General features: G+C 37.5%; 1 protein-coding gene across 6 annotated transcripts in view; it reads right to left on the reverse strand.

Annotated features, from left to right (window-relative positions):
- The window catches only part of PTPRO (protein tyrosine phosphatase receptor type O), a 213,054-nt gene that overhangs the window by 51,723 nt on the left and 138,176 nt on the right, over window positions 1-23,155 (reverse strand). For all 6 annotated transcript variants that reach the window (XM_073223228.1, XM_073223227.1, XM_073223226.1 and 3 more), the window contains exons 6-12: window positions 21,047-21,208; window positions 17,140-17,336; window positions 11,816-11,936; window positions 11,292-11,485; window positions 10,235-10,346; window positions 6,675-6,826; window positions 5,376-5,496 (exon numbers count right to left, since the gene is read on the reverse strand). In XM_073223228.1, the coding sequence (XP_073079329.1) occupies window positions 5,376-5,496; window positions 6,675-6,826; window positions 10,235-10,346; window positions 11,292-11,485; window positions 11,816-11,936; window positions 17,140-17,336; window positions 21,047-21,208 (1,059 nt within the window). The remainder of the gene's footprint in view (window positions 1-5,375; window positions 5,497-6,674; window positions 6,827-10,234; window positions 10,347-11,291; window positions 11,486-11,815; window positions 11,937-17,139; window positions 17,337-21,046; window positions 21,209-23,155) is intronic.

Consider the following 23,155-nt stretch of genomic DNA (forward strand, 5'->3'; position numbering starts at 1 on the left):
ATGGGTGGTTCGGGAGAATACTTTAGATTTCAGCACACTATGGCTCATGAAACTTACCTCACTTCTTACCAAAAATAAGGACTGCATGTATCCAAGCGCCCATTTCCAAAATTATAATATGACTTCAACATAAGAACAAAACAAATCTTCTCAACTGGGACAGAGACCATGGAGGCCAGTACCACATAATAGCTGGGCTTTTATAAAGTCAGAAATTACATTTCATCAAGATGTATGTAATCATTTATAATCTACTGAAATATTACTAGAGAGAAAACAGATTCTAATATCCCCCAAATCCCTAACTTCTGAAAGTATTTTGACTCTTTCTTGACTACAGTCAAATAATGTTTTAAAGATTTCTGATCTACTTAACAACTTTCATGACTGAGATTAAGAAAATCAAGCCAATGTTATTCATACTCCAATTCCAAAACAGGAACAGAGAGTCACACGAATGGGTGTGTGACTCTTCTTTGCTTTGTCAAATGCGTCAATAGAAAAATGAGGTTTTTGGGAAAAAAAATACACTCCAAATCCAGGATAACATAAGTAGCAGGTAGATAATACCACTGGATCACTGTTTTGAGAACCAGGCACAACGATGTGCAAAGTGGTTCAAATTTCTCTAAGTTCCAGCTTGCTCAAATGAGGACATGGCATTAAATTAGCTCCAAACCTCTCCCAGCATGAAAGTTGTCTGATACTTTGAACCTGCCTGAACACATCCGTGGTCAGGATAAAGCAGAAGTTTGACAGTGGTGGCGTATACATTCGGCTCGTTGGCTTTCTCTGACCTCACTGGCTATACAGAATCTCTACATGCTGGAGTAGTTCTTCTAGGCAGACCCAGGGCTTCTCTTCTCTATTTCTGCTTAACTATTTGGTGATCTCATCCAAACACTCCAAAATTTATACCTCCAGCCCAGAATTCTCCCCTGATCTCCAGACACATGTCCCTGTACTTGACAACCACTTGGATATCTTCTCAAATTTTTTTATGTTCAAGGAAGAATCTTTGATTCTCACCCTACCCCAAATTTACTCCTCCTTTAGTTTTCCAGTCTTTTCAGTCTCAGTAAATTGCACCACCATCCACCCTGGCTACTCAAGAGCAAAGCCTGGGAGTCATTCTTAATTTCCTTTTCTCTTAGTTCCTATTTTCACCCCATCAGAAAGTCCTATGAACGACACGTCCAAAATAGTTCCTGAATTCTGTCCCCTGGTCTCCACTTCCATTCCTACCACTTCAGTCAAAGTTACCAGCATTTCCCAAAGGATTTACTTGAATTAGAATGCTATTTTTCAAGCTAGAAGAAGTGGTCCCTTAATTGGTCTTGCTACCTTCATTGATGACCAATAATTTTTCCTCCCTTGAGCAACCAGTGGGATTATTTTAAATATGTCAGATTATCTACTTTTAATTCTCTAAGTGAATTCTCATTGCACTCAAAGTAAATTCTCAAATCCATGCCTAACAAATCCTGTATAATCTGTCTTCTGCTTAGTCTCTCTGCCTAGCATGCTCTCTCCCAACCTTTTCATGATGAATCCCTTCTTTTTAATTCGGATCTCTTCTCATTGCTTCCTCAGAGAAAGCTTTCACCACGTGTTCACTTTCTACCTGTTTTAGCGCTCTGCATAGCCCTTTGCCATCTCCCTCTTCGCTAGATCATAAGCTCCTTCTGATTAGAAAGTGAACATAGCCCTTTGGGTTCCTTACTACAAGTAGCCTGGCATCCGGGCAGTGCTTAACAAGATTCTCAGTATATTTTTGTTAAATGAATTAATGAATGGATATTCCATTACCACAGATCAATTTTGTGATATGTGCAACACTTGTAATTCCTATTTCTTTTCCTTTTTTCTCTTCCTTCCTTCTCTTCTTTTTTTTCTCCCCATGTGGGTGTTTCCCTGATATAAACTTATCAAATCCTGCTAAAATTGGCCCAGAGTTCCAAGTAGATTCACCAGGACTGTAAGTTAGGATGGTTGCTGGTTAAAGCCACAGTTGCATAATGGCAGGCCAGTAAGTTCTGGTAAAATGTCATGTCTTAGTGCAAATTTCATTGACATTTGTACTGACTGCCGAAGGGGGCTGTGGTCACATACCACCATGGTACCATGAAAATGCTGGCACCCTGAAATTCTTAATGGTATGATAGGCTCAATGCCCTGTAAATGGCACCACTCTTGGCACTATTGGTACATGTCTTCTTGTAGATGTTTATTGATGACATCATAATTGAAAATTCTTGGCAACTGTTTCGAAGGTTCTTTACCCTTGAGCCTGCCACCTTGGATTAATTTATATTATCCTGGATTCATTGATAGCCTGGTTTCTTTCCATAGATGTAGATCCAGACCTCCACGGCAGCAAGTAAAAGCATCCAAAGTGGCCTCCGTCATAGAGAAACTGGACTAAGAGACAGAACAACCAGTTTTGGTCCTAGCTTGAACAATGCCATTCTGGGTCAAGCAAACCCTGTAAACCTTTATGGCAAAATTGTACTTTTCTGTAAAGTGGAATCAATATGACTTCTATGTATACTGAATGAATGCTGAAAAAACACATAAAATGACTGGAATGAACATTTCATGAAAAAAATTGCCATTCAATTATTACTAAAGAAAAATGTTATTTCACTTCTCTGAAAGGTCATTATTTAGTTAAATATTAACTGAAATACTATTTTCAATTCTGAGGTATGTAGCTTCAACTTGATTCAGTATCTAATGAGCATCTACAGAAGAAGGCAGGGCATTGTGTGTTATGGAAAATTGAAAGAGCTTATAAAACACAATAATGTAACTAGTAGGATAGAAAATAGACTTTTGGACAAATGGATAAAAAGTAAGGTTATTTAGATTTCAGGAAAAATAAGGCTGAGTTCAGGCATATTATGCACAGGTTGTCTAGTTTTCAGAGTAACAAGATAGAGACAATATTTCATCTGCTATTAAGGTAGCAACAAGGAAAAGCTTAATGATTTTAAAGGTTAGGATTTACTAGAAATAATTTCTATGGGAACTTACCTTCCCTTCTTGAAAAATTTAAAGGAACTTTCTAAACTAGTTTAACTCGTCCTCTCGGTTACAGGGAGACATGGAGTCTCAAACTGTGATGAATTTGGTTTTCACTCATACTTCTGCGTAGTGTGAGTACAATTGTACTAGCTCATGACTTTAACCCATTCATTAGGTCACATAGATTTAACACTATAGCATGAAATAGGACCACTGAATGCTATTCTGGCAAAAGCCTCCTCTAAATTTATACTTTAAGGGCGACTAACAAATCAGATGGGTTGGAGAAACCAGCTAGGACCCAAGAAACACTTACAGCTCCCTGGAATAATAAAGCTTGGGAAAAGAAAGTCGTGGGTAACATGAGCACAATGTCAAACATGAGCAGTAATTCTAGCAACCTAGAAACAAATATTGAGCTGATCTTCATAGCCACTGAGGACATCAGAAATAATGGTTAGAATTGATAGGCAGGCAATTTTTGTCTTCATACAAAGATCATGCAACCTTGGGAGCTGGTGATCTCCACATTCCTAGAACTGAAGTGTACAGACTGCTAGAAAGAGATGCAGATTGTCTGCAGTGAATGAGATTGCTCACTACTAGTGATTCTCAACAGGAGCAGTACCGCCCCCTTGAGGGGCTTCGAAAATTTGCAGGAATGTTTTCACAAGGGAGGTTATTAACTGGATTTCTGTGGCCAGGGCACAGAAATGCTCGATGTCCCACAAAAATCAAGAAACCTTCAAACAATAAAATTGTCTTAAGTCCTACATACTACATGACTTTCTAAGTCATACCAGAATAAATCCACTATAAACATAATTGCAAGTACTTTACCATGTATTAATATCGGAAATTTTTTTCAAGAAGTAAAATAATTTAGAAGAAAGTTATCATTAAGAAGAATACTGAATTGGAATTAAGATGTTATTTAAAAACTCAATAATTTATTTATTCCACTGATAGTGTCTATTTAACCTGTCAAGAATTTCCAGCTACCTATTTCATTTTAAGGGGGGGCAAGAATTTAGTTTTTCCTGTGGCAAATATGAGACAAAAAATATTTAAGAATTTGCATCTTATACAGTCAATTATTGAGAGATGCAGCTATTGGGTAAACTAAGGAAAGACTGTTCTGTGTCGTTTTGGATTTTCTAAGAGTTTTCTGAAGTAGCCAGCTGTGCTACTCAGGGTATTTAAGCTGCTAATACAACACCCTGGATCATTCTCTATTTATGGCTGCACATATGAACAAATATAATACCAGTGATGATTTGAAACTTTTATGAACAGACCCAGACACAGAGTATAAATCAGCAAGCATCTGAAACAACCATATCACTGTTACATTAAGTATTTTGAAAATATCTGTATTGCCATTCTATATCTTTTTCATTTTCAAAATATAAAAATGAGATCTCTGCTGTGAAAATTACATATTGAAATGCATTTATTTTCAGGTTGCCACTCTTACACTGATATTATCCTACAGCTTTTCACCAATCCAGTCTCTTTTGCCTGCAGCTGGTTATAGAATATGACCTCTGAGGTCCCTTTGAGTATCAGAAACTAAATGCATACCTCACTACATGGTAGATTGTTGATTGGAGATGTGCTTTCTGTTCCACAGTGTCACTTCCTAGTTGTATATCACAATATAAGGAATTATTTTGATGCTACACTACATAATAAGTTCTAGCTTATTTGCAAGAATATCATACTTCCCTCCTTTTCCTTCATCTACAGCTTGTTATTTTTTCTGGCATGTTATCTCTACTTTATTTCCCCTTTCTCTCATCATATGCAAACACATCTAATCTCTTATTAGTTATCCTAATTCTAAGTTTTATTCTGGCATCCGCCTGTACTTACGTTGCTCAGTTATGTATAATTAACTAATATGAATTTATCCATTCCTTCATTTATTTTTATACTTCTTGTATGGAAAAAACTACTAAACTTTTACTTTTTGTAAACTCAAGCTTCTTTAATTATGTGTAGTCATCTGGCAATTTCATTATGGCTTTTAGAAGAGCTGTCTAATACATACATAGGGGATCCATATTATTTTGTTATACATTTTTTCTTTTATTTTGATTTTGTATTACGGTTAGGACATTATGCCAACTTAGAAAATTCAGTATGTGGGTTATTTTATCTATGCATTTCAATTTTAAGTAGTATAAATGTCCATTTTTGTGCTTACACAAAAGAGCCAGCCATTTTTCTTTTATTTTATTGAGTAGAGACGACCATGGTAAATCAAGAGATGCAAACACAAGTTCTCCCAACAGGATTATTTGTATGCGCACGCACACACACACGCACATACACATGTGTCTTACCTAGTTTGACAAGGTGGAGCGTAGAGGTATTACTTCCTCTCTCCGTGCAAGCTGTTACTGAGAGGTTGTAGATATCTCCTGGGGGCAGGTTGAGAATTGCAGTCATGACATTACGTGTTACCTGCAAGATCACAAAGTCTGATAGTTTAAAGTTCTAAGGAACTTGAACGAGATTACCACTCTAAATAACTACAGGGCTATAGCAGACATTCCCTCTCTGTTCTGGGCTGCAGTCCCAGTTGATTACAACCTTACAGATATGTTATTTCCTCTGAAAATGTTGTAAATTCCTTAACTGAGCCAAATACAAGGTAGCTCTAAACAAGCCTAATACATATGAGAACATCACTGCTTTTAATTCCCTTATTTGGAATAGGTATTACTCTGGTATTTTTCCTCATATTCACAGCAAATTTTAGAAAAGGCCATTGCTTGGTTGCTACTGATTTGTACATTGCTCAGCCCTAGTTGAGAAGCTCAGAAGAAACAGCCATTGCTGTAGACACCGGGCTTCTTAACTGAAGACTTTATTTCCTAGGCACCCCTAGAGTTAGAGGGGTCCATGTGACTAATTCTGAAGAACAGATTGTAAGTGGAAGCTACCTGGGCAATTTATAATTCTGTTCATATTCTGTTAGGGCCAGGCCTTCACATCCTCTCCTTTCCCCTTTTTTTTCAGGCTAGAGCATGGATGTGATAATTAAGAAAGTTCACCACGCAGATGAAGACAACACATAGTGGTAGATGGAGCAAAAATATAGAAAGAATCTGAACCCCCTGAATGATCCCTTACAGCAGAGGTACCCTGTTAGTCCTGGGCTAGCATGAGAGAAACATAAACAGATTTTCTTTGAACCGCTATCTTGTGTATTACAGTAGTTTAGTCCATAGCTTCACCAACACAATATCAAAAAGCTTAATAAATTAGGAGAAAATACATCAGTATTTCCACCATACCCAAATGTTTAAGTGGTAATGATAGACATAGAAAATACTAAAATAAATTCACTGTGGTTTCTTAAAAATGTTTGATATCCTGAAGAAAAAGCTCAAGTCATAACTTTAAATATAAATGAAACCAATAGTTATAACTATTATGGCTCACTGTCAAAGATTAAAAGGCAAGCTCTTTGATAGGAGGAATTTAATTTTTGTTCACTGTCTTATCTACAGAGCCTTAAAACAGTGCCAAGTGGCATACATTTGTTTAATGTCTCAATAAATGCTTGTTTGATCATTTTCAATAGTTTATGCAAATAAATATTCAGATGCCCAATATTGGGATTCAAAGAAACATACGCTCTTTTTAATTTTCTTCTTTCCTTCTGCAACAACCATCCAGTGTAGCATTCTAGAATGGGAGAGGTCAGTTGTGTCATCCCCATATGTCCAACTGATATATAACAGAGTGTTTGAATATTCCACAGAAGTGATTTCTGGAGCCACTGGGGCTATAGAGAGGAAAGAGGCACATTTTTGTATAAGAGACTAATAATAATCGAAGTACTTATCAATAGAGCATAAAATCTCTTATAGAAATAATTTGGAGAATTAAAATTCATGCCATGTGATGGTCCTGGAGACGTCTGGATGTCTCAGTAACAGCGAAGGTCGCTGGTATCAGGTGAGCACTTGTTTCTAGGCACCCTGCCTTGTATGGCTGAGACACAAGGCAGTCAGACCCCTGTGTTCCTGAGGATATCAGGGACTTTTATACAAAATTCACAGTTCTAAGATTCCTGAAATGTTAGCTTGATTGGGTATGCTTGTTGCATCAATAAATTAATAGCTTTAGGCATTGGTGAGTTTATTTTCCAGGCAGTACTCAAAACTTTGGGGTACTAGAAAAAGTAAATCTTTTTCATTGCGGTACAGCAAAGATGTTTATAGAAATAAAGGAGAGTAGGATTCATGATTAGAGGGACAGAAAATAAATGTCATTTCCATAAAATAACAAAGCAATATCATTAATAGTATCTTTGCAGAGGATGGATTCTTAGTAAATGTTGCTGAAACAAACTCTAAGGAAGGAAGGGATTTTTTTCGTGCTACAAAGCTAACTTATAACACTGAGTTTATTAATTTATTTAATATTTTTATACATTTAAATTAAATGTTTTTTCTAAATGAGAGTAGGGTTCATCACAAGTTTTAGAATATATGAGCTTTGAAAACATATTTTAACTATTTTTTAAAGTAACTGACAATTCTGAAGATGTTAGGAAACATACACGGTGTAATTTAAATTCCATGTATCTTGGTTTGAAGACAGGTGTTCCATTCCAAGATATAGCACACACCCAACTGAAATATTTGGGGGAGAATTTATATGAAACATAAAGATTTTTAAAAATATGCTACTAATACTTGTAACAAACATTCATAATTAACTATGCTTTCAAAAACATTCACTGAAAAGATTTGTAACATACAGAGGAAAAAACACATTTCTGTCTCATGTAAAATAGGAATAACATTTCTATATGTTTGACAATAAAATCTTAAATATCAATAATGTATGTAGCAAGTAACGCAAACACATCATATTTCAGAATATTCTAATAAAGGATAATAAGCTTTGTTTCTTTATAGTCTCTTCACATATGTTTATGTACTTCATTACATATAAGCACTATGCTTCTATTTCTTCAAATGATATTTTTTCGTGTTCTAATTCTAGTGAGGACAAGAAACATTTAAAATCACAAACCCAGAAGGGTACAGCTCCTCCTCACAAGTCCTTAGATTTTTATACTTTATTGTTGCTTTAAAATTCAGCATATTGCTGAAAGGCCACAAGATGTCACTATTTGTTTATTAAACTTGGTACACTAGTGGAATTACTATGCCATGTTACTTTGACTTGTACAGTAAATTGGCTAACAAAGACAATAGACTTGAGGTCCTCATAAATCACAGCTAATTCAAATATTTTGTTCTATTTTCTTCATATCACACAATTTGGCATTTTAGATCACAACAGATAAAAAAAGCTAAAATTTCAACTGGTTTTAAATATAAGTATAAAAATATCAGCTAACATACATATTTTAACAGATTTATATTATGTAAATTAGTTCTCACACTCTCCTGTTAGGTATTTTATGCCTATTTTGCAGATGTGAGAACTGAGGCCATCTGTGTCAATATGCTTAAATAAGACTGTGGACCGCCAGTGTCAGCATGACTTAGCGGTTTGTCCTAGGAAAAGATAAGAATTTCCCAAAGATTAATTTGTTTGAGACAATAGACTGCTCACTGGGGCAAGAACCTCACTTAAAAACCATACAACTATCCAGACTAGTTATGTCCTCCTAAAATGTTACATCAGGGTCATTTGCTCAACCAGTGAGCTCCCAGCTTTGAAAGGCACTACACCACTTGAGTCTAGAACTCTAAATCCTATTAATATTTCATTTATGAGGTCCCCCTTCTGAGACACTGCAGCATCTGACAGGTGGGGTTCTGCCTTACTGCAGCGAGTTCAAATACACTTAGTTTTGCTCTACTTGGCAGTTGTTAGGCAATATTTTCAGTTCTGCCAACGAGAAAAATGAAGTCCAGGATCATCAAGGTGATTTGTTCAAAGACCTATACAGCTAGAAATTAGCAGAGCCAGTTCTGCTCAATCAGGTGCTCAGATGGGAAGTCTGAGCTTTTTCCAGACAGCTGCTCTGTTTGAGAAGGAAACGTATTCTCAGAGAGTTAATCTCAATAAAGTTAAGCTGTATGAATTATTCATACAGTGAAGTTTAATTATAACTATGGGATTATTAATATAGTTAAGAACCTCATATAGTATTTGTCAAATAATTGCTGTTTTCTCCTTTTTTTGGCTTTTTTTTCACTTTCCTACTCAAATTTTGCTATTAACATCTCAAACAAAGGAAGCTCTAGACTTTGGTTTGTAAAGAAAGGCGATGTACTATGTAAATTGATTGTGTAAGAATTCACATATGATTAATTTCTTTCCATCTTCTTTTACTGATAAATTTCAACAGAATAAAAATGTCCAGTGAGGAAAAGATTTTACCACCATTGTTCTTCACTTGAACATAGTTTTCGCTTTTCTCATTATAACTCTAATTACAGCTTTGTAATCCAACCAAATTTTTTGAAAACTCTTAGTTCAAACAAAAGGTAGTGTTTCTTTGATGAATTTCCTCTTTTTATTGCTCTTTGACCATATCTCTACTGTATGATTGTGGACGGCATAATAAAGGCTCTGAGGATCTAACACTAACAGTTTTAAGTACTTAAACTTAGTGCCACATATTTTGATAAGTAACTTACTTACATGGGAAGGAATAATAGATAATAGATACTGTTATCATCCCCATTTTACACAAGAAAAGAAGACTGAGGCTTAGAGAAGCTCACTTGTGCAAGGTTACACGTCATGTGCAGCAGAGCCTTGTCCCAGCCCAGGTCTGCCTGCTTCCAAAGCCTATTTTAACTCCTGCAATGGGCAACACTGCAATCAGCTGCGACTTTAAAAATGGTTTAATTAATAAGGAAATGGAAGCAGTTCAGCAAATACAGTCACCAAATGGGTAAAATCAATGGCATGCAATGCAGAGCCGAAAACTCAGTCGGCCCTCTCTCTGTTCTCATCAGTTCCAAACAGGGTCACGTAAATCAAGGACAGTAACTCAAAATAAAAATGATATTTTAATTTTTAAAGACTATAATTTAAACACATGTTGGAATTTCAGAATCAAGCATATATTATCTTTTTTGACATGGAGGCTCAGTCAGTGGTGGGGGGAATGCCCAGCACTTTCTGGAGATGCCTCCCTTTAGAACCACTTCAACATAGTGTCCTCAGCCCAGGGGATCATTTCCCACGTACCACTCACCTGTTACAAAGCTTATGGTGGAACTGTCACAACAGCTCAATTCTGGGTCTCCCCACGTCACCATGGTAACTCGGAAGTTGTAGTACCATGCTGGCAACAGATTAGCTATCCTCTAAACAGAGCAAGGAGACAAAAGACTAAGGGGGAAAATCATATTTTTCATATTTGATAAAAAGTTATTTTTATTTGGTCACACAAAAAAAAACCCAGTAAGTAATTTTTGTTTTCCTTTCTGTGCCTTTCTGTATTTCCCAAATTTTCCATTAAGAAAAATTCTTTCTGGAATGGGAGGAAGTATAAATAAAATGATATTCAAACAGAATTTTTAAAAAGTGATGCATAGGTGTAGAGTCAAATATTTCCAATATTGGCTTTATTTTGCGGTTTCCTAAGTTACATTGCACAAGTGAAATAGTTTTCATTTGTAAGTAATTGTACATACAAGTCCCCCTTTTTCTGAGATGAATGACCTCTCATAACTCTGTATTCTCCAACTGGGGCCATAAGCATGCATCCTGGGTGGGGGACAATTACCTTAGTCATCATCTGGGTAGAGGGCAAATATGTATTTCATGCCTGACCTGTAAGGTAACCTGCTCTTTTAAAATTATTAGTCTCAGAAAGAGCAATCTTTACCAGCTCTCTTGAAAAGCATCCTCTAACGGCCTGACATTGTAGGTATTTAACTAACTTGTAGATGTCAACAATAGTCATCAGTAGTTAAAAGTGTCAAGTAATTGTTGAATGACTAAAGGAACTCTGTGTTTTCCTCCTCAGGAGCAGAGAGAAACAATAAGCACTTGATGGCTTTACTAAAATGTGGATTAACAGATAACTCAATTAGGGTGAAAGCTACAATTACTGCTCTTCTCTCTCTCTCTGTAAAGCAAAAACACCCGAAAAGCAAAACCAAGTATAAAATCCTTGCAGGTAGCAAGCTACCTGTGTGTATTTACAACACGGCCTAATCTACAGGTAACTCTTTCCGACACATTCGGTGCCTCGGGGCACGTCTGTTCCCACAGCAGAGTGTGAAAGCTGGTGAAGGAGACATTACCACGGATGCGGTTAAGGAGACAGTCGCTGCTATCTCATAGTAGGTTGTCCACTCTGATGTCATTGTTGCAGGGTTGAAATAAAACATTTCAACCACATATTTTCTGAACACTCCTAAGTAGGGTCTGGTCCAGCTCAGAACCACCGCTGTAGGACCCAAGGGATAGAGCATTAAATCCTTTATTCCGGTTGGAACTAAGAAGAAAGGGTGGGGGTGGGGAGTGAAAAAGAAAGCCAAGAAAGAAGGTTTAATATATCAGTAATGGCTTCAAACATCAATTTAATGACTAGTGTTTTCACTCTTCTGATACAATCATTAAAGTTTAAACCTCTTATTTTCTTTTTCCTGAGTAGCAGAGGATAAGAACATTTTCCAGGTACACGATTCTAGTTATTCACTACTCTGAAGGTAGAATATTGGGTAAACAAGTATGGGCCCCCCATATATGAGGATGACTCGGGCTTGGACGTTGGCCCCCTCTGAAGAGTACTCTGGTGAAGTTCTTCTTGCGGCTGGCAACTTACCAATAGCAAATGTCACGGGATCTGAAGGTGGTCCAATCAGAGGGCCTTTCCTTAGGTACATCACAACCTGGTACTGGGCGCCGGGAACCAGATTTTCAATAATAGATTTGCTTGAGTTCACCTTTAAACCAAACACCCAATAATATTTCTTTAGAGGTGGGCTTCCAGGATTTGACACAGAGGCTGAAATTGTCTTCAGGGATTCTCTGGAACCCCAGATACCATTGAAATCTGGAAGCCTTTACTCATGCTGCGGAAGGTCAGATTTCACAGGATGATTTGCAGTTTATGTGAACATTGAAGAGAACCCAGAACATTTCAATTCTATGGCTGGATTTAATAAGCCCTGTGAACCGCTTTATACCCATCAATGTCAACTGTAACTGTGTACACTAGAGACACGTCAGCCTCTAACCATAATCAGATCAGCAGTGCTGTAAGTGTCTGGCATCCTGAACTGTAGTGTCAGCTGAAAACAAAGATCAGGGCTGGAATGTCTAGTCTCTTGTCACGTAGAATAATATAATATCTAATTACAGAGATGGAAATGACTTGAGAGATTATGTAGTCCAAATCTCTCATTTAATAGATCAATAAGGTAAGGTCGGAGAAAGGCCAAGGTCACAGATTTACATTCAGTGTTGGGACTGGCAGCCAACTTTGTGACCTCTAATCCATGCTACCAGCAAGGCACAGGGCTAACTAAGCACTGAATCAGAGAGGTAAGCATTTTGCAAGACTATGGTGAGCACATAAAATGTTGTAGAGAACATTTCTCATTTAGATGAACTCTTCTTTACTGTTCTTTTTAAAGAAACTTTTTGTTATGTAGCATATACCATCTGGAGAAAAACAGGAGAGACAGATGAATAAAACATAGTCATTAAAGTTGAATGTTGGTGTGCATAGGATTGATGCTTTAATTAACAGGTTAAGAAGGGAGCTGTTCGCCCTTTAGTGCGTCTAACATTTAAGTCAGTCTTGCTTAGTGAGAAGAACACAGGTTTTCTCTTTGGACTGCCTAAGATGAAATCCTGACTCTATCCTTTAAAAGCAAGGGAATTGACTTATAATTTATTTATTTTATTTATAATTCTTCCTTGACTTCCTCACTGATAAACTGTAGATAATACAATTATATACCTCATAGAATTGTGAGGATGCTTAAACTGGAGCATCAATAAAGTTAACTCCTATTTGTCTGATCAATTTTTGGCCTCTAGGACCCACAACATGTAAAATTTTTGCAGAAAGGAGCACAAATCAATGAGGAATAGTGTTGACATCTTACCTATAAGTTTAGTTTTTTTTTGTCTCTGCATGATTTTAAGAATAGATACAGTACTGGTGGTGTGATATGAACTTAAACCTTTCCAATACTAGAAAGTGATTCCACATAGTTGAAATCGTGTAATTTAAATTGGTACAACATTGCTCTACCTGTAAGTAGGGGGAACAGCATATCAAAATTTATTTTCTAATGAATTGACCAAAACAAGATCAAATGGATTTAATAAATTAGCATTTCTACCCTTTCTTTCCTATTTACATTCATAGCAGAATTTCTTGTCCATATTTTAGAATTGTAATTCTGCTGGAAGCCAGCGTTAGCCAAGAGAGATGTCCTCATCTGACAGAGAATTTCCTGAAGAGACAAACTGAATAATTAAGCACCACCAAGCAGTGAGGCTTTATTTCTTTAAAATACCTTTTAAGTGATAAACCTTCTAATGTTTATGGTAAAATATCGTTCACACAGTAGAAGAGCAAATGAAGTAAATAGGGAGTCTTTCTATCCGCTTCCCACCATTTCCAGCCTTTTGGTGGGTGATCTTCCAGAGGCAGTAGTTGATTCTTATTAAAATGACCACTAGAAATCATAGCCACTTAAGTATGCAGTCATATGAACCTAGAGGGTATCATGCTAAGTGAAGTAAGTCTAACAGAGAAAGATAGATGTATGAGCTCACTTATATTCAGATGCTAAAAAACAAAACAAATGAGTGAACAAACACAAAAAAGCAAACCCAAACTCATAGATACAGAGTACAGATGGGGGTGCCAGAAGGGAAGGGGTAGAGGGGGTGGGTGGATGGGTGAAGGGGGTCAAGGGGTACAAATTTCTCATTATAAAATAAATGAAGTCATGGGGATGTAATACATAGCATGGTGACTATAGTCAATAATATTATAAGCTTTGTGCATTGCATTAAGCGTCAAGTCCCTTTAGCTTTATTGCAGCCCTGTGAGATAGGATATGCTTCTTCCAGTACAGATTAAGACATGAAGACTTAGAGAGATGAGGAAAGTTATCTAGGGCCTCATAGTTGGTAACCATTAAAATCAGGTCTAAACCCCAAGTCTGTTTGATGCTGGAGTCTCTTGCTTTCAGTCACTACTCTTGACTCTGTCAAGATGGGCCCTGAAGGTGTCCCTTCTCTTGTGAGGCACGTGGAATACAAGCACCGGCCAGTAAGTCAGATGACTTGAGTCCTGGTCTCGGCTCTGACACTAACCAGTTGTGTGACTTGGGTCAAGTCCCTTAAGGATTCATTCTCTGGACTTTAAGCTTCACCACTTCTTTATTTGTAAAGCTAATTGATTGATTTGTTGTTTTCTCTGTTTTTGTCATTTAGTTATTATACATTCCTGTAAATTGTCACAAAAACACTTATGGACCAAAGCAGATCAAATATAAAAATAAGATATATGTACGTGTATTATACGATGCTTCTTAATTCTGAAATTTGTGATTTCAGAAACTGTGAGAAAGAGTTAAAAGCACGTTACTTTGAAGAATTGACCAGGTCCTTTATATAACACTGATTGAACACCAAGTTTATGTTCAACATATATGTATTAATGGATAGTACTAAAATGGTTGTTAGGGATACATCACAAAAGTCCCTTTCCCACGAACCTTTGCATACAAACATATACATGAAACAAATGAAACAATAACCAGACATGAAAACTATACACATGATGAGGAAAAATTCAAATCAGTGGATACAATGTGCCTACATGGGAGGCCAGACTCAGCTTCATGAACTCCAGGTTCAAATCAAATCTGTTATATTTCTAGCATTTTATACAACTCCCACCTAGCACCCAGAAATCAATGGAGTTGTAGTGAAGAGTAGGGGCCCTGGCAGTGAATCTGATGGATGATCAAGGTGATGTGTAAAACAATTATGGGAGAGTGAAACTGTGAAATAGGGAAACATTTATTAATTGTTAATACAGTAGGCATAGTAAGGGTTTAACAGCAATAACCAAAAATATAATAGAACAATAGTAACAATATACTATCATAAAGTTATGTAATGTGGTCCTTCTCTCAAAGCATCTTATTGTACTGTACTCACGCTTCACCTTGTGATGATGTGAGATGATAAAATGCCTGTGTGTTGAGATGAAGTGAGGCAAGTGACAAAGCATTAGGCAGCTACTGACCTTCTGACCATGTATCAGAAGAATAATAGTGTTTCCCAACTGCAGCTGATCAGCTTGGAAAGTGAAACTGTGGAAAAGGGGGAACTACTGTGTGTGTTTGGCTTTAGAATCACTCTCATTTTTGAGCCACAGTTTGAATTTTCTATTGAATCACAGTAACAATGAATACAGAACTAAATATTATTTTTCTTTCTGGATAATGGGTTACTTTAGGAAATAAGCCCAAGTCACACTGGCCTTGGTGAAAACATCTGGTAAATTGATTAATGGCCACATGATATAGGCCGGTTTTTGAGACCTTTTGAGCTGATATTTCTTCATCTGAAAGTGTGTGTGTGTGTGTGTGTGTGTGTTTGTGTGGGAAATGGACGATGGTGGTGCAATAATGACACAATCCTCAAAGTGTTTGTGTGGTTATGAGTCCACACCCAACACTCCACCCCTCATTTTAAATACTGGTCTCCTTCTCTATAATCCTTATGTTCAGTTTCAGTTTTGCACAGTAAGAACCCATTGCCCAAGTGTACTTAGGCCTTTTCTGGCTCATTTATAATTCACATCTACCTATACCTTAGCCTTTGGCTTCTATGCAGAAGTTACCTAATTTTACATTAGATTGAGTAAGGAAGAAATGTACCTTGGAGCAGTCAAGTTCTAGGTCATGTTCTGTAAGAGAAGCGTATTTTTCTGTCAATGTGAAGAGTCAGTCACTTTGGTACACACAGGCCAGGAAGCTAATAGGCTGCACAGTGAGCCGGGATCATTGGCTAATCAGGTTAGCGCATTTACTCCTTACCACATGTGATTCAAGTCGAGCGGAGGCCTCATTCAGTAAGGGTTCATCTCAGCCTTTAAGACTTTCTAGGACTCAAAAGCCACAATTCCTGAATTCATGTTATCAATATAAAGTTTCTCATTCTGAATGTCACTAAATGCCTAATCATCATGGGACAAATGGAAACTTCCCAAACAACTTTGATAAACATTTTTTGAATATTCTATTCCAGTATACTCCCTGCAAATTGATAATTCATTTTCTTTTTTACCATTATGGAAGTAAATATTGTGTTTGCAAGATGCCAAGAATCAATACATTTGATGTTATGAAAATAAAAAACCAAGTTTTAGGAGAAAAGGACTGAGCTCCCAGGTTCCTGTACTCAGAGTATCCAAGATCAAGGTCTTACTTATCCTTCAAAACTCCTCAGTTGTGATTAGTGAAGGGGAAGTTTTTTACTTTAGTGCTTCTCTTTTTTGAATTATTTTTCCAGTAAGCATGCATTATTCTTATAGTTAAAACAACAAGGAAAAGAATGGAAAAAACGTAAAACAAGCTAACAAAAAAATGTCTCCCCAAACTTCTGCTTGCTTGTGTCCTCCCCTGGGAGAAGTTCTCTGGCCAGTTTCCCAGCCCTCTTGCCCTAATACTCACGCCTGGCAGCTTCTTTCTGGGAACTCACACGGCCTCTCCATCCATCATTTTACTTTTACTCATGGCCTTGTTTCACACTCTGTAGTGATGATATGTTCACTTTCCACTGTCTCACTAGATTTAAAATCTGCAAGAGCAGGTTGTATTAAAATTATTTAGACCCCCAACATCGATCCTGGTACTAGCACATTGTAGGTGCTCAGTAAGTTCTCTTGAATGAGGAATGAAAGTTAAGATGGGAGTCCCAAAGGAGAAGAGGAAGATGACGTAACTGAAGAGCCACGGCCCTCATCACCTGGCTCCTGTCCTGGCTCCTGGCTGCACTGCTCCCAGTGCACCTGGCGGACGTCAGTCATGCTTCCTGCCAGGGCCTCCTGGCATTGTCTGTGAGCTGGGTGGCAGGTGAGTGGGCACAGCCGCAGTTCCCTCCCTTTACCTGAATGCAATACTGCTTTTCTAGCCTCTGGCTCTCCTTCTGTTTCTGGCAGGTGAGGGACACCACAGACACGATGGTTCCGTTGTAGTTCTCTTGGGAGGAAGTCCAGGACATCAAGGCAGTGGTTGAGCTTAAAACATGGACGCTCACATGCTGGGGCTTCTCGGTCAGTTCTTCAATCCACTCTCCTGAAGGACCTGAACGTTTCAAATCAGAGAACAAGGCAGGTTTCATGCTGAGCTGACAGAGATGAAAGATTCTAGTTTTAAAAATCATGTTGTTTTCTTTTGCTTTTACAAAGATATTCAGAGTAAGACCAGCAGCCAGCCTGGTAGGTCTTTATATCCTCTGCCTAGTTACAGTATCCAGGCAGGACCTCATTGTGGACCTGAATGGCAGCAGCAGAGACAGAAATAAAATGAGTTCTAGCAAGAGACAAGCTCCACACCAATTGTTCTGTGCATCTGAGATCATTCTGGTAAATTCTTCACTGGACAGAATGTACTTGTCTTTTAAAAGAGTGGGTATAGCAGTGGGGCATTTCACTGGTGTATATAGTTCCTTTGCTGCTAGGATCTTTGGTTTCTAGAAATAATTACTTCGACTTGAATTAGCCTCTGCTATAATCATGTGGAAGAATTTTAAATTTGATAACAGCAGGATCCAAGAGGCAAGGTGTGACTCTATCAGAGAAGAAATAGCAACAGGCTGGCTCAATTAAAGAAGCTGGCTAAAACCTAGATGATAATTTGAGGGAGACGGTGGGTTCCTCGTTAGAAAATGTCTCCAGAGAGCTGCTCACCATTAGCTCTATTCTCTTAGGTTTCCAAGTGGTTATTAACACAGTGCCTGACACATAGGAAGGACTCAAGTAATGTTAAGGTCATTATTATCTACAAAAAATTCTGGTGGAATGCAAATGTACAACTGCCTTTTATTTGCTTAGGATACATTTCTCAGTTCCTTAATAGGAAGCTGTATTCTTAGGCTGGAACCCAGGAGAGGAAAAGCAGCCAGTGGCTCCGTTGGGGAGGGCAGTCCTAGGCTCATGGTAAATGGAGCAACAGAAATAATAATAAAAAATGATGATAATGATGATCAAGAGATATGGCACTCGCTATGTATTAGGCTCTGTTTTAGTCTTATATGCATTTACCTATTTTAATACTGTATTTTTCATAACAGACCTGTAAGGAGTAGTATTAATCTCACTTTCTGTTGAGGAAACTGAGGCAGAGATAGAGTAAGTAGAGCTGAGACCCACACACAGGAGCGTGGTTCCAAAATCCATGCTCTTAACCCCCGTATGAAACTTCCTGTAACACTACGAAACAGTGAGGAGCACGGGTCTGGTGATAGGAAGGTTGGCCTGAAACTTAGTTTTGCTCATTAGCAGTGATGCAACTTTGAACAAATGTCCTAACTTCTCTGAATCTCAGTCTTTGCATCTGTCAAATGGACAACTCAAAGAATGTTAGGTTTGAGAGGACTTTAGAGATCTAATACCTAATGTCACTGATGAGGAAACTGAGGCACAGAGGCAGGAAAGGTCTGCCCAGCGTCACAGAGCCAGGAAGTGCTTGGGCCCCAGCTCCGACCTCCTGCCTCCCGGGTTAGTGCTTTGTGATCAGTCAGCTTCTCATGATGCTATCTGATTATGTATTTCACAAAGCACCACTGGGACCAAAGTGATCATAGGGTTCTTGCTACATGTGAAGCATTATTACCATTCCAGAAATTACTGGGGCAGTGGGACCCAGACAGAGCAAGTGGGTGGAAACCAAACAAATTCATCCAGTTGTGATTCTACATTAGGCCTGACCTGATCATCGGCCTGAGGTAATAATAGGCCACTGCAGACCACATGGTCATGGACTTCACTAGCAAATGTTTCTAGATTCTAATCCTCCTTCTGACACAAGGGGAAGTCACAATACTTTCTGTGATTCCATTTTATTTCACCTGAAAAATGGGCATCATAGAAATGTAAGGCTGTTGGGTGGCTGATGTAAATTTCTACTTTCTCATCTCTGAGCGAAGCCTTCAAAACCACATACATATAAATCATAATGTAATAAGATAACAAATTTTAATGTAATGTAATAAATCTTAATGTCATAGTTCAACACCAGAAGAACTGGATCAGGAAAATGGACTGTGACTACCCTGTGTTGAAGACATTCATTTAAGTACAGTATTTATATCTGTAATTAAGTATAGTATTTATACCTAGCTTTGACAGCACTAGTCAATTTGGATCCTCAAGAGCGGAGTGCTTGGCACAGGGGTGTTTCTGTAAGTATTTGTTGAATGTACAACAGAATTAATAAATAAGCAAAAAATGTAAACCCCAGGCTAGGGTTTTATAATTTGGCATTAGAAGCAAGATGTACCAAAGGTATACAGCCCACCTGAATAACTCATTACTGCAGAACAGAATATATTGAGCACTAAAAAGATCATTCTTTTATTGGCAGAGGAAAAAGCAAAATTTCTAGTGCCCTATATTTTCTAGATGAATATTAATATGCATCTCTTTGAAATAATCATATTCTTGAGCAATTCTGACATTCTCAACAGCATTAGTCAATTTGGATCCTCAAGAGCGGAGTGCTTGGCACACTGTAAGTATTTGTTGAATGTACAACAGAATTAATAAATAAGCAAATAATGTAAACCCCAGGCTAGGGTTTTATAATTTGGCATTAGAAGCAAGATGTACACAAATCAAATAAATCTAGAAAAATACTGTACACAAATAAGCCCTATATTTTATGTTGTGCCATATGAAACACATAGAAATTCAGAGAAGGGCGGAGCCCGCGTGGCCAGCGCAGCTCAGGGAGATTTCCTGGACGCAGTTGACCTTGCAGTGGATTTCTACTGGCAGACAAGGAAGCCTTTTGGTTAAGGAAACATTTTTAGCCTCCTGGGAAGAACTGAATACTAAACTTTGTTCTTAATCTCAAGTGATCTCATGTCACAGACCTCCCACAACTGAAAGACATGCAGGGCGATTCTGAATATTCGTCCGGCATGTCTGATGGGCCTTTCAGGCCCTTTCCCAGTGGGGGCATTTTTAGTTCAAGTGAAAATGTTATACGGGGCATTTGCAACATTTTCAAGCTGCTATGAACTGATCTCTTCGCTCTGCCTCCCTGTTTTTGTTTCGTCCCACCTAACGTATATGATGGTCATCCTTTTCAAAGAGCTATTTTTAATCCATTGGCTTCTGGTTTTGCTTTCTGCTGATCAGAGGCACCCTCAAGTCCTGACAAGCTAGGTAACTGATTTTTGGCCCCTAAACTTCTTGTAAATGTAATCAGATTGGCTAAAAAGGTCATAGACATGCACTCTTTGTGCAGCTTCAGAGGCGAGGCGGTTGCTCGGCTGTTGCACTGAGGGAATCCAGCCACACTGTCACTTGACACTGGGACTCACAGGATGCTCCAGCTTTGGGGTCCTGTGCCAGCTTTATGGTGACCACCCTGGTCTTACTACACCTGAATTTTTGTCTTTCTTTTGGACTCTATAAACTCAGTATTCTAAACAGACTTGTCATAGAGTCTGACGATAGTAATTTTCAATGGCCTCGAGCAAAAGTTATATTTCTCCATATCCCTGGAGAGTTTGTTATGGCTAGTGTGGGAGGGCAGCTTAATAATGTTCAATTATCACAATAATAAAAAAAAATTCTTAGGTTGAATCTCTGGGTAGGTGTGCTACTATTAATTATATATATATTTTCTCAGCTGTCAAAATTTCATGGATCTGGGCTTCTCCTGACCTTGAAGAATTCTCAGGGTCTCTAAGGTTTGATGAATAATTGATGCCTGTGAATCATCAATCTCTCTAGTTCCATTGTTCTGGCTCCCCTGTAAATGCAAAAGTATTCTTTGGTACTTACTGATATAAAAACTGAGTGATTTTGCCGACTGACTCTTCCGAGTTTCACAAGATCCTGCAGAACTAAAGGTTGTTACAGATAACTTGTATTTCCCAGGCTCCTTCAGTTCTGCAACAAATTCATGAGCTTCTTCGTCCACTGTCAAATATTCAGTAAAGTTTTCTAAATCGTATATAAAAAGAGAATATGTATGAAGTGAAACCTGGAAGGGCCTTGGCCTCAGATAATCAATTAATACAAAAAGTAAGTATTCTTTTATATTGTCTCCTTCCTTTTGTCAAGTTCAATCATACCGCTAAACTAAAGGCACTATTAAAAAAAGAAGAGATGACTAAGGGTTCAAATAGTTTTTCACAATACTTTGAAATAACCAAAACTAAAATATGGTGCCTAAATCAATAAAACCAGAATGAGTATATATATATATATATATATATATATATATATATATATATATATACACTCTCAGAAATGACCCTCAGAAATGCTGGATGAGTCCATACAATATATAGTAGAATAGGTATAGTAGAAATACCAGTTGCTGCGTATTCTATCCTATTACCAGCTCCTCTTTGGGGAAACGTGAATGGTGCTGGATCCGGAAGGGACCATATATATATATATATATACACATGTATTCTTATGTACTATTACCCAACACAATTATATGCATAAAATAGGAAGATGTTAGGAGAAGATAACAATAGTTGACTTTCACATCTAGATACAAAGGATAAAAAATATCCAGTAACAAATATCTTAAATGAATCTTTTGTGGTAGCATGAAATATCCAGAAATCCCTTAAAATATATAATATTATTTCTAGCTGGAAATAATTCTTCTTGATAAATTTTCTGACACTTGCAATATTTTTCCTTCATCTCTTTGCTTCCAAGGCTTTTAAAAGTAAAAATGACTTTTACATTGCTTCAAAGTCCGTCTCCTGCTGCTTAGTACTTCATTTGAAGTTATCATCAGTTGTGACTACAATAGTCTTCAACAGAACTTATCTGACACTATTTCACACAGTAAGATAAAAGTGTGAAAACCTTCATGGAAATAGGCATTAAAAAAATTCTGAGTTACAAAACTCTGTTTTCCATAGAATATATTGAGGAACAGAAAAATGAAAGACAGATTAAGAGAACTGTTTTTTATACAAGTGATTCCAGGCAAATGTTATGACTTTTGATTCAAATAATTGAAAATGACAAAGAATTTCAATTGTATATAATATTTGGGTGTGGTTGATTGCTCTATAATCCAGTATAGAGGAACCCACAGATTTTGTATCTCATTGTATTAAATAAAAATAGGGGCAAACAATTTGTCATTTATGAGACTACATGATCATAATGCCCTACCCTGAAAATAAAGCTGCTATTTTAACTTCAAATTTTGACTTCTGCAGTTCGGATTACTAGACTGGAAAGCATAATGAAGGATGTTATTGCAAAAATAAAACAAACAGCAAATCACTATAAACACCTACCAGAGCAACAATTCAGGTATGACTCATGACTCTAATATACTGAAAGCTGTGGCCCTGCTTTTCATAAATTAGTGGCCTAAAATATAAAGAATGACCCTCAGAAATGCTGGATGAGTCCATACAATATATAGTAGAATAGGTATAGTAGAAATACCAGTTGCTGCGTATTCTATCCTATTACCAGCTCCTCTTTGGGGAAACGTGAATGGTGCTGGATCCGGAAGGGACCATAAGGGCAATGAGGGGCTAGAGCAGCAGGACCCAGGTCTGACCCCCATGGGAAAGGAGCCGTTTTGTCAGAAAGATTCTTTTGCTGGATGCTTCACAAATTTGTGTAAAAGAAAACAGAAAATTTCTCCAGGATATTTCATGATTTGTGATGGTTAAAATTTTAATTCAAAATCTTTCCAAATAGCAGGTTTTCCTATGTGGGCAGGGGTATGTGATAATGTCAGTCAGGAAGTACATACAGTTGCTGGTACTTGCAATTTACAAACAACGCCATCCTGTGGATTCTGATCCAATCTGTTCAGTTTTGTTTTCTGGTCCCAGCCTGCATTGCACGCTCAATTAAATTACTCCTGTTCTTTACAATTAAAAAAAAATACTGTCTATC

This window comes from Manis javanica, chromosome 15 (genome assembly GCF_040802235.1).
Source record: "Manis javanica isolate MJ-LG chromosome 15, MJ_LKY, whole genome shotgun sequence".
Classification (NCBI taxonomy): domain Eukaryota; kingdom Metazoa; phylum Chordata; class Mammalia; order Pholidota; family Manidae; genus Manis; species Manis javanica.